This window comes from Ischnura elegans, chromosome 1, assembly GCF_921293095.1.
Source record: "Ischnura elegans chromosome 1, ioIscEleg1.1, whole genome shotgun sequence".
In the NCBI taxonomy this organism is placed as follows: Eukaryota; Metazoa; Arthropoda; class Insecta; order Odonata; family Coenagrionidae; genus Ischnura; species Ischnura elegans.
In genome coordinates this window covers 67,632,781-67,650,553 of record NC_060246.1, presented here as the reverse complement: position 1 = coordinate 67,650,553, position 17,773 = coordinate 67,632,781, and the positions used below count along the sequence as shown (strand labels likewise).

Here is a 17,773-nt window from a genome sequence, read left to right as displayed (position 1 = left end):
TTTTTCCCTTGGGAAAGATATTTGAGACATAACATCTCGAAGGCTACCAATGGAGCAAGAAAAAAGTTGTACGGTATGATTTCCATTGTTTATTTTATTATGACCGAAAATTTCACCAAATAGTAAGCATTGGCCCTTGGGGGATGTTTCGGTCAAAGTTTCGGCGTGGCTATTCCTACCCAAGCACCCACATTCATGCCACTGCGGTCCACGCTCGGAACCATTGGTGCCCCCTCCAGTATATTTCAACCTCCTTGGTGTAATACTATTTTTCCATGAAGGGATTTAACCCCTTATGACCCAGAGCTGCTTCTGTTGGAAATAAAATTTCAAGATTTCTCATTTTGAAAAAGTGAAAACTTTCTTTAAAGCATAATAATTATGGCAGCTACATATTTCAACATTACAATTCACTCCACAAAATAATGTGTTGTTTAGATCTTTCCTGAATAGAGCTGCAAATTTATGCATTTTTGGAGTTACTTTGAAGCAACGTTAGATTATGATGGGTTAACTCCATGCATTTTTGTAAATATTTATGGGCGCGTATTTTTTAAGTGACAGGATCACCAATTCTTTGTCGGATTTATTAATTAGATATTGCCGAATCAATTAAATGATGATAATTTTTTCCTCATTTTGAGTCACTCGGAACGTTTTCACATGCTTGCAAATATGGAGCACAAGGAGATTTTGTGGCGCTCAAGGTTTCTTTTCCGTTCTTCATCGTGTTTGAGCCGATTTAGTGGTAAGAGATATGGCACTATCGTAGCAGAAATGAAAATTACTGAGAAAATATGAGGTTTTGCTTTGAATAATCGCTATCTTCATTAAAATCGTCGCCTTAAAAACAATCCTATTGAGTCATTATGCACAAGGGACAAGTAAACTATATGCACTGAAAATACATTCCTTCTATCATAATCTGCACATTTTTGGAAATGTATGTAATTTATTTCTTTAAATAACGGGAAAATGGTTTAATTAAATTGCTACTATCTTGTATTTTTACCAGCAAAATTTAATTTCTTGCAAACATAAGTACAACTCGTTTTTCTGATTGTGAATCTATTTCCTAAATGAACACTCACTTGGATGGTCATCTCAGGTATTTCATTTTCTTTTCAATTTTTCAACCAAACAACTAAAACAACATATTATATTTTTTCCAAAACGGCAAATAATTTTAATTTTAATTTTGCCATTCTCATCAAGAACATCAGGCCCCACATGCAAAATCTATATTAACCAGATGGCTTTCAAACTAAAGGGTCGCGCTCGCCTACATCACCCGAAGGATCACCATTAGATTCGTTTTGCATCATTAGTTATGCTCAAAGCAAGTGATACTCGTTAATCCACCAACCGAGACGCTTGGTGAAATGAACAGCTGTGTCGAGGAGATTTCCAACGAACACTCTGCTTCCGCCGTCGCTAAACACTTCGAGCCGCTTTCCCTAGTTGTTGAAGATTGCCCTTCTCACCTCCCTCTCTGCTTGACAGCAATCCTGTTGCAATCGCTCGGGCAACCAATTTAGCCCTCAGAATGTGCCGGTGGAAGAAGCTTCCGAGAGCACGGCGAGAGCGGTGACCGGGCCGCGTGGTAGAAGGGAGAGAAACACGCGAATGATAACTGTGGTGAGAAGTGGAGCGGGTCCGCGTGAGGGGTATGGAGGCAATATTTTTGCCGTCAGCGGCGCTATCATTGTTTCATCGCATCCGAGTATGTGCGGTGGATCGTGTGGTTTGCAAACCGAGGCGCTATGATTTCGCGCCAAGCCATCCCCTTTAAATCCCAAAGGGAGGAAGAAAGACGGATGTTTCTTTCGCGCCTCTTGAGATGGCATCGCCCCTCCCCCCACCGAGCCTGCACCCACTTACCACGCTCATTTCCTTTCGCCAGAGTGATTTCTACATTTAGCTGCTCGGTTTTTTTTTTCGGCAGAATGAATATGGAAAAATCATCACTTCCATGTTTGATGGCCGAGAGTTCATGATTCATCTCTATTTCTTACCATATTTAACACTTTGCGGTCCAACGTCGAGGCTGACTCGACAGGCCTAGTGCTAGCATCAGATCCAACGACAAGTTTAGCCTTATATCACTAGGCACTGCGATCATATCAGGGCTCAAGTGATTATACATTATTTCAAGAGATTTCTCACGTTGAAAATTTTCCAAGAAAAAACTCTTTGATAGAACATGAATACTATTAAAGCCAGTGGATTTTTAATTTTAACAACGAAATAAGAGCTTTTAGAGGGCGACAATCAATCATGTCATTTTTTTCCTAAAAACTATTATGAATAAAATAATATAATAAAGAAATTGAACTGGAAAGGGTTAAAATTATAAAAAATAGAAATATTTTTGGTTTTGGGTCGTCATAAATTCTTACAGGTCTGAAGATGATTTGAAAATGTTGCGAATATTATATTCCAATGGTAGTATGGAAATGAAAATTTCGATTTTGTAACCCCTTTTTATTGGTCGTAATATTGACGACATAAAGACATTTCACACACTGCCAGATGTGTATACGTTATCCCATGAATCCAAGTCGTGCTAATGTCAAACAGGTATGTTGCTTCTACATGAATAGTCGACATTGCTAACTGTTTTAATTGTAAGAAAAAAATAAACTTCTCAAGACTATTTGTTTAATGCGAGCAACTTTTTAAGGATATAACCACATTATCTTTATCAGTATTTTACCCATGCTGAAGTTAGTAATCACTTGCGACTCTAAGGAATCCTGATTGTTCGTCACAGGTAATGTGCCGTAAAATGGCTATGCGTATTTTCTCTTAATATTTCAAGGTCCTCTCCTCCAATTATAATTTTATTTTCTATTATTTCAATGTTTCAAGGATAGATGCTATTTTCCTCCTCTCACATCACTCTGCGCAGGTAATGTTTTCTAAGTTATTTCCACTTCCACATTTAGCGAAGACTAATGCCCGTTGATATGAGGACGAAAGGTAGCTGTTTTCAGAAGCTGTGGGATGTAGTTGATCACTTAAAGCATTGCACCCACTTTTTTTCTTGTTCTTATTCTTAGTGAGGTTAATTACATTTGAAGAAGCAAGCGGTTTCAAGCGTCATCAAGGAGTTAGCGCCTCAGATTGCACCGTTCTTAAAGATAATATTTAAGAAGTATTTGAAATTCGATCATCAACTTTAAACAACCGCGTAAAAAACGCGTGTAAAAAAAGAGTGGGAACTAGAACTTATCTGAGCAAATGCACTGCGGCACATTTCTTGCGTATGTCGTCCTACTATTTCCATGTATACGTTGTGGATGATTTTAATATTTAGGCGATAGAGGAATTGAAATACCTGAGCGTTACGATGAATTCGATCCTATCATGAGGAACACGTACAAGAAATGTATGTAGTAGAGCCCTGAAGGAGTTAATATTCATGAATCGTATTGTTGGAAGATTTTCGGATGAGAAAGTAAAAGAAAGGTGCTATTTTGCACTCGCCCGGCCACCTTGAATATACAGTGGGCATATATAATTCGGTGCAAAAAGACTCAATCTGTGATCTTAATAAAATACAAAGGAAAACTCCGCTATTCGTCAAAAACTGTTACGGACATAGAGAAAGCGTTACATATTTGTTTACAAAATTAGGCTAAGAACTGTTGGAGACTAGGCTTAGATTGCTTGAGACATTATGGATTAGATCATCCGGGCAATTTAAACCTACGACCAATGGGAAGTGCTGGTTCAAGAGCCCCCTCAGTTGAGGCAGAGCTACTCCAAAGAGATTTAAAATTTTATGGTAATCTAATGTCTTTCGTATGTTTATATGACAGCCTGTGTTCTAACGAAACAATTACACATGTTCATGTTTTCAATTCATGCTGTGTAACAAAAAATCGTCTCTGCATCGTATTAAAAACAAATGACTTATATTCTCCGTGAAATTGTGCTGAATTTCCGTGATTTAGGGGCTCGATCACCCGGCCCTGATGTTGTTAAGGGACAAAATGTGGCTGCAAACTGAAGTACAAACAACACAATAAATTGTCCGCATCTTAACATAGTGAATACACTCATACTTATAACATCTAGACGGCAAGTACGCATTGTGTTCTTCAAATAGTGGTTACCATCTAATCCTCACTCCGCTGCCAAAACTTATGGATTCTAACGAGTGATTACTTTCCGTAGAAGATATCGTTACTTCTCTTTAAAATGAGAATACAAATTGCAAATTCACTGACATTTTCTAGAGATATTGTATCCATTACTTATGTATCTCATGTTTTATATCAACGTAAATCGCCTCCACGAAACACTATTTCCGCTTTATTCAAATAAATTCCGTGTGCTTTGCACACCGGTTACACAATGACACTACTAAGTAGGTATAAAATGTATGGGTTTTGGAGATTCCAATTTGTTCGATGCTTGTAAAAACCGTTGAAGATGCAATATTGATCTATAAGAGTTATGGTATCCATTCCATCGGGAGCGAGTTCATTAATGCATACGTCATTATAAAGACGCGTATCGGTGTGCAAGGGATATTCACACAATATGAATTTTAAGAATAGAGCAACCATAGTGGATAAAGCAAAAAATTACGTTATTTTATCGCTAAATCGAATAGAAATCCCATAGAGCGGTAAATTAACTCGTATATTCGATTACTCAGCCGTTGCTTACTTCTTGGGCCATTCGCGGTGAAAAAAATCGACGACCCTCTGGTAGATTAGTTCATGACGTCACTGACTCTTATCGAGCGGCTCACTGCATCTCCGCTACTCCTCGTCCTCACGCGCATTCGTCTCACGTTCTTCGTTGTTATTCATTCTCAAGTTAGGGATTCTTTCCGTCAAGCAGAGGGTGTTCTTGAACGAATAAAAAAGCCGAAACTCCAATGATGTCACCAAATCACGTGGAGTGGGCGGCACCTTTCGTACTTTTTCACTTTGAAGTTGTACAAAAATGGCTGAAAATGAGAAAGTGTATTTTCCGACGTCACTTATCTTTCCTTGTGCCGAATCTACCGAATTATTTACATTATTTGTTATTGCGGGCCTTAATGAACGACGGTAATACCCCTCTCGCGATCGTGGGTGGCACCAAGGGATGCCTCCATCCTCACCGGTTCACGCGCGAGCTTGAAAGGGGACCCCAGGTCCCTCCCACAGAGATGAACCTGAAGCGTGCTAGTGAAGTGTAGCGAGAAATGCTTAGGTTACTTCCGAGGGGAAAGTAGAATTCCTTGCTTCTCTCATCAGGCTAGCCAGGCGTTCCTTTGGAAAGGCGAAGACTGCGCCATGGGAATGAAATAGCCGCCAGGTGAAAAGTATCGCGGGTCTAAATTTAAGCCCGGTTACGCAAGATGAAAAATCTCTCCATTAGCAGGCAATCTCTTATCGCCTATTTTTGGACCTATTTTTCGCTCATTTGAGTGTTAATTGCAGGCAATTCATTCGCCCAGTTTAAAAGGGCTCGCTCCTCCCTCCCTCTTTTTGGCGTGACTTCATCAATCTCTTGATAAGATGATGACATTATTACGGTTGTAAATTTTCATCTCCTTTATTGTTGTTAATTGTGATGAAATATAAAGAAAGTTATCGTAATACTTCGGGATTTTATTACCTCATTCCGTAGCTGGGTTGAGAGAAAAATAACGGTTAAATTCCCTAAGGAATGTGTATTTGCAAAGATGATTTGAAAATATTGACGTTCGCGCAAGGAATCAATTACTTTATATATTCCTGAACTTTAACCTTGTAAAGACTTTTTCGGGGTATTTGTACTGAGAAACATGCGTATAATAATTTCTTGAGCTCATTGAGCGTGGTTTGGCGGCATCAGCTTCTGAGAACCTGTCGCACCGATGAATCTGAACGTTCGCAGTATAATTCCGGAAAGACGTGTTATTTCAGGAGAAACACGAGCATTCCGTGAACTACGCCTCTGATGCAATAAATGACTTCTGTTTTTTTAGTAAATCTTCGAATTATCAAATATTTTTCGATAAACATGATGATTTCCTGTGTGTCATCCACGAAAATTGAATTGAAGAAAAGGATAGAGTTGAATATAATTATTTCTGTTATCACTTCTTAAGTTTTCATTGCTATAGAGAGAGTGTAGATTCCAATTTAGATCACTCCGATCGCATTCATCGATATCTCACCAAATTCTAATCACCTATTTAAACCGTAACACTGCAGCACGTGTTTTGGAGTAAATTTTGCAAGGATTTCAATTTTACCCATTTCAGCGGCATGATTAGATTGTACTTGTCGTCGGCTACTTGCAGAAAGCAGTATATTTGCGGAGTCTTTCTGTATAATTTACTACGCGTTCCTATATGGAAATATTTTTCTGAATGCATAGAATCGGCTTCTATCTTGAGCTGTGTATTTTAAAGTATCTATTAAAACCGAGAGACTAGTATACTTGCACTACGCCCTGAGAAATATCAGCAATAATATTTTAAATTAATATCACTATTTTATTCCCCTCAATGATACATAAAAACTCATAGAAAAAATATTTCATAAATATGCTGGGAAAAGTATTTAAGGATTCTGAAATGGGTGAAAATTTACTTACTGAATTTTTCAAATGCGTTAATAACGTTACAACAACGAATACACAGAATACAATACTTATGTGGTCCCCATAAAAATTGTCATCTTCCGCATTCCAAAAAACTATTGCTTGAAAAACGAAATTTTGTTCGCAGATCAGCTACCTTTACGATATTATACGACATGGTCAGTATACGGAAAAGATAAATGGACTTAATGGGTAACGAATGTAAGGTTTTGCGACAAGATGAATTCACGACATGAATGAATTGACAAAAATGAATTTACGACAAGGGGAAGCGGAACGCTTAGATGGTACAAATCATACAAGAGGCTAATAAATAACGGACAGGTATTTTCTTTTGAATTCTGAGGTCCGCAAAAGATCGTAGAGTAGCTATCACGGTGAAAAATGACTTAAGCATTTGAAAATTCTTACGTCCATGTGTAGGAATAGCATAATTATTTCTTGATTGAAGCTTTCGCGGCTCATGATGATTAAAAATAAGACACGTACGGTTGTATGCCGCATGTCGTACTGGTCACTTTTTCTGAATTTACTTATTCCCTTGAAAAAGTGACCAGCAGTCGGTCGCGAAATGTCGGGGCAATCTCCAGTACGACACGCAGCATACACCCGTATGTGACTTATTTTTAAGCATAAGTATTTATAAATGGACACGTTATCGCATACTCACTGACTCCGTCAACCTTGAGTTTGCACCCATGGGTTTATTTCAGGCCATTTTGCGAGTTCTAATGTGATAAATTAATTTAGACGTCTTTGTAGTATTCACGTCTAAAATGCTCGCGAGGAACTCAAAAATTAATTTCGAAACCATTGCATATGCATGGAAAAAGTTTGCAACCGAAATTGCAAACTTTTTCCATGCATAAATGCGCACATAATAACAACACGCAATTTGAAAAATCCATTAAATTATTTAAGAGCTGCATCTGGCCCATAGAAATACGAGTTCGTGAAACAAATCAAACTCATTTGTTTGTAAACTACGGAAAGCGAGCTTATGTTATAAATCGTTTTGTTTTTTATGCAGGATGCGATTACAAATGATTTCATTGGTTACGTATACACTTTAATTATATATATTACGTTGTAGCAGAGTATTTTTTGATTCTGTATAATTTAGTTCGGCTGTGAGGTTAGCGTTTCGCTCTTCCAGCGTCCACGTCGGTTAGTGCCGCAACCCTTGAAACATGAATTCTAATTATTGGCCTCGGGGGTTAAGAAATAAAAAAGATAACTTACAAACACCTCTTTGACAAAAAGATAATATCTTATTGTCAATGAAAATATTTCGACTCTTTTAAATTGACGTTGACCTTGAAATATCAAAGCGCCATTTTTTGTGTTGTTCGCCCAAATGGCTCCTCTGGTGGGGATTTTCATTATAACCCTTCTTTAATAGACCCCTTGTTATATCATATTAAGTTTTTCTCATCAAAACGACTTTTAAAATAGCCCTTTGGAAAAAAATCTTTTTTCATGAAACTCGTGGAGGTCGATTTTAATTCGTGGTATATTAACATTCCTCTCTCAACTTCTAGCTAAGTCAATTGCTGGTTTTAATAGAAGGCCCTCGAGTATTACATATCGTCTGCCGTAACGCTTTATGTCATACTAACTAACCGGTATGCCGTTCAGTTGATACGCCTCTACCATAGCCTCTACGCCTAATCATCTTAGCTGCCTCGGTGAGTAGGGGAATTGAGCTTTATTCATACGGGAGCCCGTAGTTAAGAATAAATCTGTATCTCCACACGTCTCCTTTCTCAGCATTTTTTTTTATACGAACAATACAAATGGAAATGAAGAATGCATTGGACTTGGGCAATCGTTTTTATCTCTGCGACGGCTCACAAGAGTTCAGGGAACGGTATTATCCAAGAATATATTTAGCTCAAAACCCTACCAGTTTCCACTCAATCATTGAAGTTAACCATCCTTGGGCCACGACCAAATTAGAATGAGTTATTTTATGACTCTTTCCGAGTACTGCTATCCCCGACAGCCATTGTGAAATAACCTAAGCCACCGAAGCCCTTAGCTCAACCATTAACCTCCATCCGGTTCACTTTTAATCGCGTTGGTCGAGTTGCGTTTTTTGTCATTAGAATCGGTTTTTCATTAGGTGCTTCCAAAGAACCGAAAAATGTAAGAGCTCTCTTAACGTTGCCGTAAACTGACGAAAATAGCAGGTTGAACAGGGGCGCGTGGGTCTGACCCCATCAGGCTAGACAGCCGTACGTACCACTCGGACGGAAAAAAAACTGGGCTGAGGGTCTGTTTGTGTGTCGTGGGCCGTCGGCTTGACGGGCGTCGATGGGAAGGGAGTGGGGTCTGTGGGAAATACACTCTCGCGGACAGTGAGTGACGGGCGTGGGCGAGGGTTATTTCAAATCCACGTCTTGTGTGAATAACCCGGCTGAGAATCTCACGCAGAGCTAAGGAAGAATCACTGGAGTGGTCCACTCGCGCCCGAAGGATAAAAAAAAGCAAACGTTGCCGAGAGCGAAAGGAAGGCGTCGGAGTCTTCCGACTATATCTTGTGATAATGGAAAGTGATGATCACTCCGGGGTTGTCTCGAAGATTCTAAAAATGTGCACGAGTTTCGCGTAATATTTTGGAAACGGTATCTTTCGCTGCTCACAATTTGCTCAGTATCTGCCCATAAGTTCTAGGGACGAAATACACTACACAGGTTCGGAACCTTTCGAGTATTAATATGCCAAACTAAACCATTTTTCTGTTAGAGTTAATCAAATTTCCAAATGAATGCGTTGATGAAAATCTATCACTAATCATAAATGTTTATTATTTCAAAACAAAAATCATTAAATCAAATTAAGCCCACGACATGGCTGATATCAATTATTCTTGAGATATAATATTTTTCATTTGTATACTTAGGGGTATGGATAGTAATGGGCCACTTGACCAGTCTGGTTTTATTACAAAGTTTAGAAAAAAATTGTTTGCCTGCATTCATCCCGTATTGTGTCGGTCAAAGAGTAGACCCATTGTACAGCATAGTTACTCATTAAAAGATTGGTTTTTTGTTTTTTTTTAGAATTAAATAGACTCTAGCAAGTAATACTGACCACTTTTTCCTCTGTTTACGATACGATACGATAGAAAATTACTATGCTTATTCTATAACCTCTGGAGAAGTTTAGAAATCTTGCACATTTTGATCAGCTAAATGCCATGGATGATGATTTCTCCATAGAGTAAAATAAGAATACTTACTTTTTATCCTTTGAACCCCTTAAACTTTTCCTTCTCGTTCAGGTCGTTTATATTTCAAGGCTAAACGTTTAGAGTGGGCACGAAAAAAAAATTGTTGTGCTGTGTCAAATTAGTACACTCATTCCAAACTCTTTCTCAAATATCTGTATTTGCCATGTTTACCTTATGTAAACACGATTCATACGTTCACACGTCCTTTCTTGCATAACAATTAAAAGTGATTCTTTGCTGTTTAATGTATTCCTTTTTTTTACTAAAAGTGTATTCCTTTTTACTAAATGTAGCCTTACTTCTCAAGTTATGAAATCCATTCGGCAAATTTGTGGCAAAAAAATTGAAAGTTGCATTGGCATCTTTAATTTACTTCTTGTAAATCTTACGATCCTATTTAAAACAATTTTAAATACCAATGCGTGGATTCTTTACAAATTAAAAGTATTATTATATTTCCGCTGGTAGATGTCCAAAGTAGTATTTTCAAACAATAAATGATGAATGTTCCATTATAATCAATGTACCTTCTTCATAATCCCGTGTTTCGTTGCAACGCACCTTTTATTGAGTCCCGCAAAATGAAAGTCAACTCATTTGAAAAGTAATAGATTTTGGTCAGTTCGGTGGCTTTCATCCAAGTCACCTTTTTCATGACTCGTAGTGATCTCCACAGAATTTGTCAAGTCAGCCCTCAACTACTGTAAGTGAAGTCGTGGCGATGAGTAATGGAATTGGCTGTAAAGGATCTGGCATCTGAACAATTGTCTTAAATCTGCCTCATTTCGTGGCAAATGGGTTAAACACTTTCAAATGGTCTTCCACATTATTCAGAGGAGAAGAAATTATCCGCGGCAGGGCGCGACTCGCCGTGCTCACGTTTGACGATTTAAATTAACTTTTTGGCTGCGCTGTGCCCGTTGACATAGTATGTTTTATTCTCGGGATAATACTTTAACAGTCCTCATTACGAAGTCAACTTTTGAAAGCAGATGTTTTCAGCGGAAAAGTTTGTTTTGGGGCGAGTCATTTATAATTGCAAATAATATTAGGAACATTTCCTGTTTTTAACTTTTTTTAATTATCAATTTTCCCACTATGTATGTCATTGTCGGCAAAAGAGGAGTTCGCTTCTTCTAACTGCATTTTAAAGCAAATTACTCTACCCTATCTTTGTCAGTAACTTCCAGGTTTTATGATGTAACAATTATGTATTCTCGATATAGGTCAAATTTTTTTGGTCCTTTGAAGGCATGGAGAAAGATGTAGCCGCCCAATTTGTATTATTTTAGCCTAGCCAGAGTTCTATGTTAAAATTATAAAAGTAAAAAAGCGATTTTTATTGTTAAATGTAAATTATTACACATTATTACTGAAAATTTATCATGACAAATATGAGTCTATATTATTGCAAGAAACCATAAATAATAGAATCTTAAGGAGATCGAACCATTCTCTTTTTTTAGAGCTCAATATTTGCCCAAGGAAATCGAGTCATGCACTAGCTTTTAGCTGTATATTTCTTGCTATGAATTTGTACCTGTTTGTGTTGAAGTCGCTCCGTAGCCGAATGAATATGGTTTCTTTTCAAAGTTCGAAAACATTTCTGTTTTGTCAAATTGCTCCATGTTTTCTAAGCTCTAAAATCTCATCGTAAAGTTGTTTTGAGAAATTCTCCTGCTTCCACAGGTTCAAAAGACACCCGCAGTAAATAATCTCAACGCGTTAATTTATATTTTGCTGGCGAGAAAACCCTAATGGCCATTTTTACTTTGTGAGTGATAGTGTGTCACAATGCGTTAATAGGTCGCCAATTACCTGGGGGTAGTTGACCATAAAAAATCACTGTTGTCTGCCGCTGGATTGTGGAAAATATTTTTCTTCCTACCTTGTGTTGGATGGAGCTGCGGGCTAAATTTCGAAGTAATATCCTTAGAAAGAAAAACTCGGACTATCCGCAGGGTAAAAATTAAATTGATGGTAATATGTACAATTTGAAAAATTATAAACAACTGGAGCTTAAAATATGTAATCTTACAAAGGACCCCTGTAGAATCTCTTGATAAACCTTGTAGAAAAAGTGTCGGGATAAAAGCATGGCGCTGGCACAGGCTGACGAAGAGCGCAATTTTCCTCGGTTGCTTACTTTAGGAGGACCCATTACTTCGATCTCGAGTTTGTATTTTTTTGCGGCGTATCGCACTCGTTTAGATATTATGCTGGCGTATTGAAATTTTCAGTGTACTTATATGGAACCCTTTTCACCATTTACCTGTATCGCGAATACTAACATTTTGCATTTGAGGAAACACCAAGGTAAAATTTTCTAATTTTTTAGTGGGACACGTTGTTTAAAGTTTACGCTGTATTTATTCTAGGCATTTTAAGATCACAGCTAAGCTGTATTAAGTTAGTAATTCGTCACTAAAAGAGTGGGAGTGATGCTTCATCTTAACACCTTACCCACGGTCTGGACTCACTGCCGCCCCCATCTGCTGTCACTCTCTTTTCACTTTCCAACTCTTCTCCCAATTTCATCTTCCATCATCCACCTCCGTCTGTTCCTTTCTCTTTATCCTATTCTCTTCCATCTCTTTGCCCCACTCCTCTCTCACCGATGCCCCTCGGATACTTGGCCCCGTGCACCGCCGAGATGGACGCGTTCCCAGATTCCCCGCGAGCCTCCGAAGGGGTTACACACTTTCGCGTGTGGCTCAACGGCTCCCTTCTGCTGTTTTCCCCTTCCCCACGCTTCCTCCCCTCTCGCGCTCTCAGCAGACGGTAGGGGTGATTGGATTATGGGGAAGAGTGGTCAGGGCTTAAGTGTACCTACGGTACCTACCTACCTTCCCCGAGGAGGCAGTGCCTGGTGGAGGGAAAGGGATCAAACAATGGTCTATTATCCGAATAAGGTTGTGAGGATAATCCTTTTATCTCTCTTTTTCTCCTCGGATGCGAACGACCTATTGTCGTGTATCTACTTCTGCTTTGCGATCTTGAGTTCCCTGAGGACGGTCTGCCGTTGATTCGGGGATTTTGTTTTTTTACATTTAATTCGACTTTTTGTTTTTAAGTCGAAAACAGAATGCTAAATATATATATTTTTCATCCATGTGTGAGATACGATTTCATTGTTCACGTCCAGAATTTTATTTCGAAGGCTAATATTTACTTGAATTTTCATCCTAAGAGATCGTGAAAGTGTGTTCACAAATTATAAAGGTTATAGAGTAAGGCATATACATTTGTCAATTGGTTATTTTTTAAGGTAATTGAATCCTTAACTGAAACCGCACATGGTGTAAGTGCTCTATTTTTTCCATAAATTCCTTTAGTATGCTGATCCGAAAAAGTTTTTGTGTCGAAGTGAATGGTACCTTTGAATCTCTTTTCAAAGCTTCAGTTGGCCAAAATTGGAATTTTGCTGTAAATGTTCGCTTACATGACTTTGGGCCCTGCTTTACACAATCTATCTCTTCAAAGATCACATGCGTCGGCATAGTCTCCATGTTAATTTTGGGTAACCTTTCAGCCTCGTATTATTGTTTCTTCCCTCGTTTCTGTTGTTTTCTTGTTGCTATTAATTGCTAATTGACCGCAATCTCGACATAAAATGTTCCTTGTAGTTATTATTTTGGCTCCCCGCATATCTTTTCGTTTCTAAAACTTTCATCGCGAGGGATTTTGTTTTAAAATATACCCTTCTATGTCACAATGTGCGAGAGACTAATTGAGAAGTTTTCTTTGATTCATTTAAAGTTTCAATTTTATATGAGGACGGGTTCATAAGTACGTAACGCTGCCGTGAGCTATGATATTACTTACTGACTAGGAATAGACACTCCATTGACGTGGAGCACTAAACCTAGCCTGAAGCATACATTGATATCTACGTTAGTGATTGGTAGTTCTTGCTGACATTTATTCTACTCTATATTCTCCGCTGATTCGCTCCGATCTATACCTGTTCTATACTGCGTGTTACGTCTTCAAAAATTTGTTCTTTTCCTCGTACCTTATTTCTGTTGAACATCTACCTCCTCCTTACTACACTTTGTTAACTGTGCGAATAATAATAATATTAATCTATCTTCTACACCACCTTCCAACGATTTACAATGAAACCATTTCGGCTACTTCATAATCACACCTATGTTGTTGTATAGCAGAAAATAATATCAAACTTAACAAAGTCACTTTGAATGAACTTGTACCGTCTACAGTTAGTTTATTTCCTTGCATTTAATATTAATTAGTGATAGTCGTTAAATTAAACTGAGTCTATGAAAAAGACGATTTTAATTATGATAAGAGCTATCACCATTCTCTTTCCTGTTCTATATAAATCCCACAGTCATAGTGGGAAAATAGATCACTACCTAAATAAATTAGTCCTTAAAAGCAAACTTTGATGAGTAACAAGGGCGTACCCAGGATCAAAGCAGAGGGGGGGAGCCATGGTTATTCAAGTTATAGGTAAGATTTAAGCATGGAAAGGGTGAATGATACCAGCATTTTAAGGAAACTGTAACAGCTTTTTATTAGTTTTTAAAATTATTTACTTGAAAAATATTTTTTTTCTTAAAGACATTACGGTTTTGCTTCTACGGGGGGCAGCTGCCCCCTCCTGCCCTTCACTGGGTACGCCCATGATGAGTAAAAATTAACAGTCATGCCAGGGTTCGAAAATAAGCACATTCATATCATACAATAATGCCTTGAAAATATCTTTCTTTAGCTTAAAATCACCTTGCAAGCCTCATTTAATGCCTTTAGGGTCATTGATTTTTCTTCGGGTGCCTGCATGGGGAATTCACATGATCCGCTGGAATATGGTGGGGAATGTAATTTCCCTTTAGTTTTTCTCGATGGAAAGTAATACAAAATTTTAATAGAGTGGCCTCCTCCGTGGCTTCTACATTTCTTGTAATTGTCATTTTAAGTTCTGAAATTTCCCTGAGCTAATTCCATCTATGTGTGAAATCGAAGTACCCACCCTACGGTAGGGTTAAGGAACTCATCACAAGAACAATATGGCTTGCGTTTGAGCCTTTGCCATATTTTCCTCCCATGCTTACACCGCCTTTCGAAAAATGCTTCCTATAATGGCTCAGGTTGACATAGAAACGGTAAGACTGTCGTGAATGCTCCCAAGTTCCTCGGGCATTGATTCGTTGTGAGGTGAAAATAGGTATAGAGGCGTAAAAATATTGTGTCATAATTTTAACAAAGGAGTATTAATGGCACAAAGAAAAGGAATACTAATCCTCAAATATTTTTTAAAAATTTGGAATGTTCATGCACTTGAAAATTGTAAAAAATTGAGCATCTCTCGTAATATTTTACTGCATTTAACCTTGGAGACGAATGAGGTATTCTTTTATAAGTTAATAAAATGTAACTTATTTTAGTTTCTTAATTAACTTGATAATCGTTGAAATGACTTAGAAAATATTGCTAAATAACGTAAGAAATAATTTCCAGGTAGCACAATTAATTTGAAAGTTACTAAATAACCACATACCAATATCATTTGCAGCGATCGCGGTTGATGAGCTTATAAATAAATTTGAAACTTCGCCCCCAAAGATGTTGTCTGACAAATGCTCAGGGATGCCGTATTGGGGGGACCCAAAGAGGGGACATTGCCCCGGGAAATTTTATAAGTAGTGAGTTTTAAGTTTTTTTAAGCATTTTAGAATAGTCATATGCTCAGCATTAGAACCCTGATAACTCGAATCTCGATATCTGGACACTCCGGGGAAACTCGACAAGCCTGACACATTTTTCCCTCACACCCATTACGAATTTTTGAGGGGGCTCGGGCTCCCTCTGGCCCCATGGAGTCGGCACCACTGCAAATGCTATCCCGAATTGTAGGTATCTGAGTGAAAAGGTTGGTGGTAGCATTGGGAATTTATGTATTTGTAAAATATTTAAAATATCTCAGGTGATAAAGAAGATGTCAGGCTCAGTGACTTGTCACGTCCGATGACCTTGTTCTGTCCATACAGTGTCCTTGTAGCCTTCTTGCTATTTACGACATTAGATAAAATCATGAAAAATTTATAAATATTAAATGAATTCATCACGTTATGAAGACTTGAATTTGTTGTCAATTAATTTATATTTAATCATTGTTTTATCCCATATGTTCATCACTCATCTCCTCCCCTTTTAGGCGAGCGAGGCTTGGAGTTCAGACCACAGAGACGTTCTTCTCTTCCACGACGAGCACAACGGTAATCGAGGGGTCATCTGGCGTCACTTCTACCTCCACAACCTCGACCACCACGCTCCTAGACAACTCCGCGGCGAGACACAAGATTGCAATCCGGCCCAAGAGGAAGCACGCGGACCCCAGACAGAAAGGAACGGGTGTAGTCACCACTACGAGTAGCACAACTGTCGAAGAAGCGGATGATAGGTGAGATCCCGCATTTTCCCTGTCGCCCTTGAAATTAGAATATACTTCATGAGCTTTTAAAAGTCCGACTTAAACCAAAAATACAGTGATTTGCGTTGAGTGAGTGTATTTACGGTTTTTTTAAGATCCGAGGTAAAATATTTTGTGATACGTTTACTGTGATCATTCAAGTAAAATAAACAACCATTCGGGAGCTCTTTCAATTAGTAAACAAGCTATTGTTAACAAAAACTATAGGGTTTCAATAGCTACTGTTTCATGGCTTCGAGGTGGAAATAATAAAAAAAGCTACCTAGTTAATAACGAATAATGAATAAACTACTGCAGTTAACTGATATTTTATCTTATTTCGGTTGATCTCTCTTAATAAGATACCAACATTTGTATATAAACAAATATTCTTACTTTGGATTTTCTAGGTGTATTTAAAAATTAGTTCGCATGCATGTGTAGTACTACACCACGTATTCAAGAGAAAACGTAATTTCAATGTAAATTACTGCTATTAATATTTTGGAAAATGTTGCCTTAAAAGTCACTAATTAATGCTGTACCAAAGTCTCATTCATTAATTTTTTACACTCCAAGTCAATGATCATGACTATGTCCCCTTTTGAATTAGAGAATAATAAGTCCCTTTCTTAGTCAAATTCCTTCCACTCCTAGGTACGCATTTCCTAAGTCTCTCCTTCTCCTGCTGCTCATGTCCGACACCGTATCGATCAGTACGTAGTGATCAATATAAGTGTGCCTCCTCCATCTATGTACCGCTCGATTAAAATGGATAAAATTCTAATTTTTTAACGTAGTTATTCTTTCCCTAAATACATGATATTATTTGGTAGCATTTGCTTCTTTTCGAAGATTTTCCCAGAAAATGACACATTTTCCGCTTTAAAGATATCGTCGCAGGGTAAATAGGCGGAAAAGTAAAATTTATTTTTGTTGTCTTTAATCGTTTTTATTCACGGTGAGTCCCCATCAATTATTGATTTAATAATTTCTTTTGATTGCAGCCCTTAATTTCATCACTGAAGCAAACTCCATGCATATAAACTGCCAGCATAGTAATAGAAAACTTTCATTCATTGTCCGGGCGAAAAAAAAAGTTCTGATATAAAATTAATTTGAAATTGTTTCTTCCTAAGCGTCTCAGTTCAAAATTCCCTAAGAATCGCTGATTACGAATAAAAGCTACAAATTATGCCTAAAAAACTCCACCTCTTCTTTTCAACTCTCTTCTTGGCAATCGTCCGAAGTAAACAATCATAAATGAAGCTTCACTAAGAGATTAGCAGCTGCCTCTCACGGCTGAGGACGTGTTTTGAGATTTCCCTCCATCTTTTAAAAATCAATTGTTGCTGGACCCCAAGCGTTTTCTTGCTAATTTTTTTAATTATTCATTATATAATGCTCTAACTTATTCAAATATTCCTTCTTTAGTATAATTAGTTTAATATTGAGCATGAAGGAAGTCGATAATAAAAATATATATAATTTTCAGAGTAATGCCACTG

General features: G+C 37.8%; 1 protein-coding gene across 6 annotated transcripts in view; it reads left to right on the top strand.

Annotated features, from left to right (window-relative positions):
- Nucleotides 1–17,773, top strand: part of LOC124162716 (obscurin) — a 260,560-nt gene that overhangs the window by 71,826 nt on the left and 170,961 nt on the right. For all 6 annotated transcript variants that reach the window (XM_046539364.1, XM_046539373.1, XM_046539331.1 and 3 more), the window contains one exon: nt 16,011–16,256. In XM_046539364.1, the coding sequence (XP_046395320.1) occupies nt 16,011–16,256 (246 nt within the window). The remainder of the gene's footprint in view (nt 1–16,010; nt 16,257–17,773) is intronic.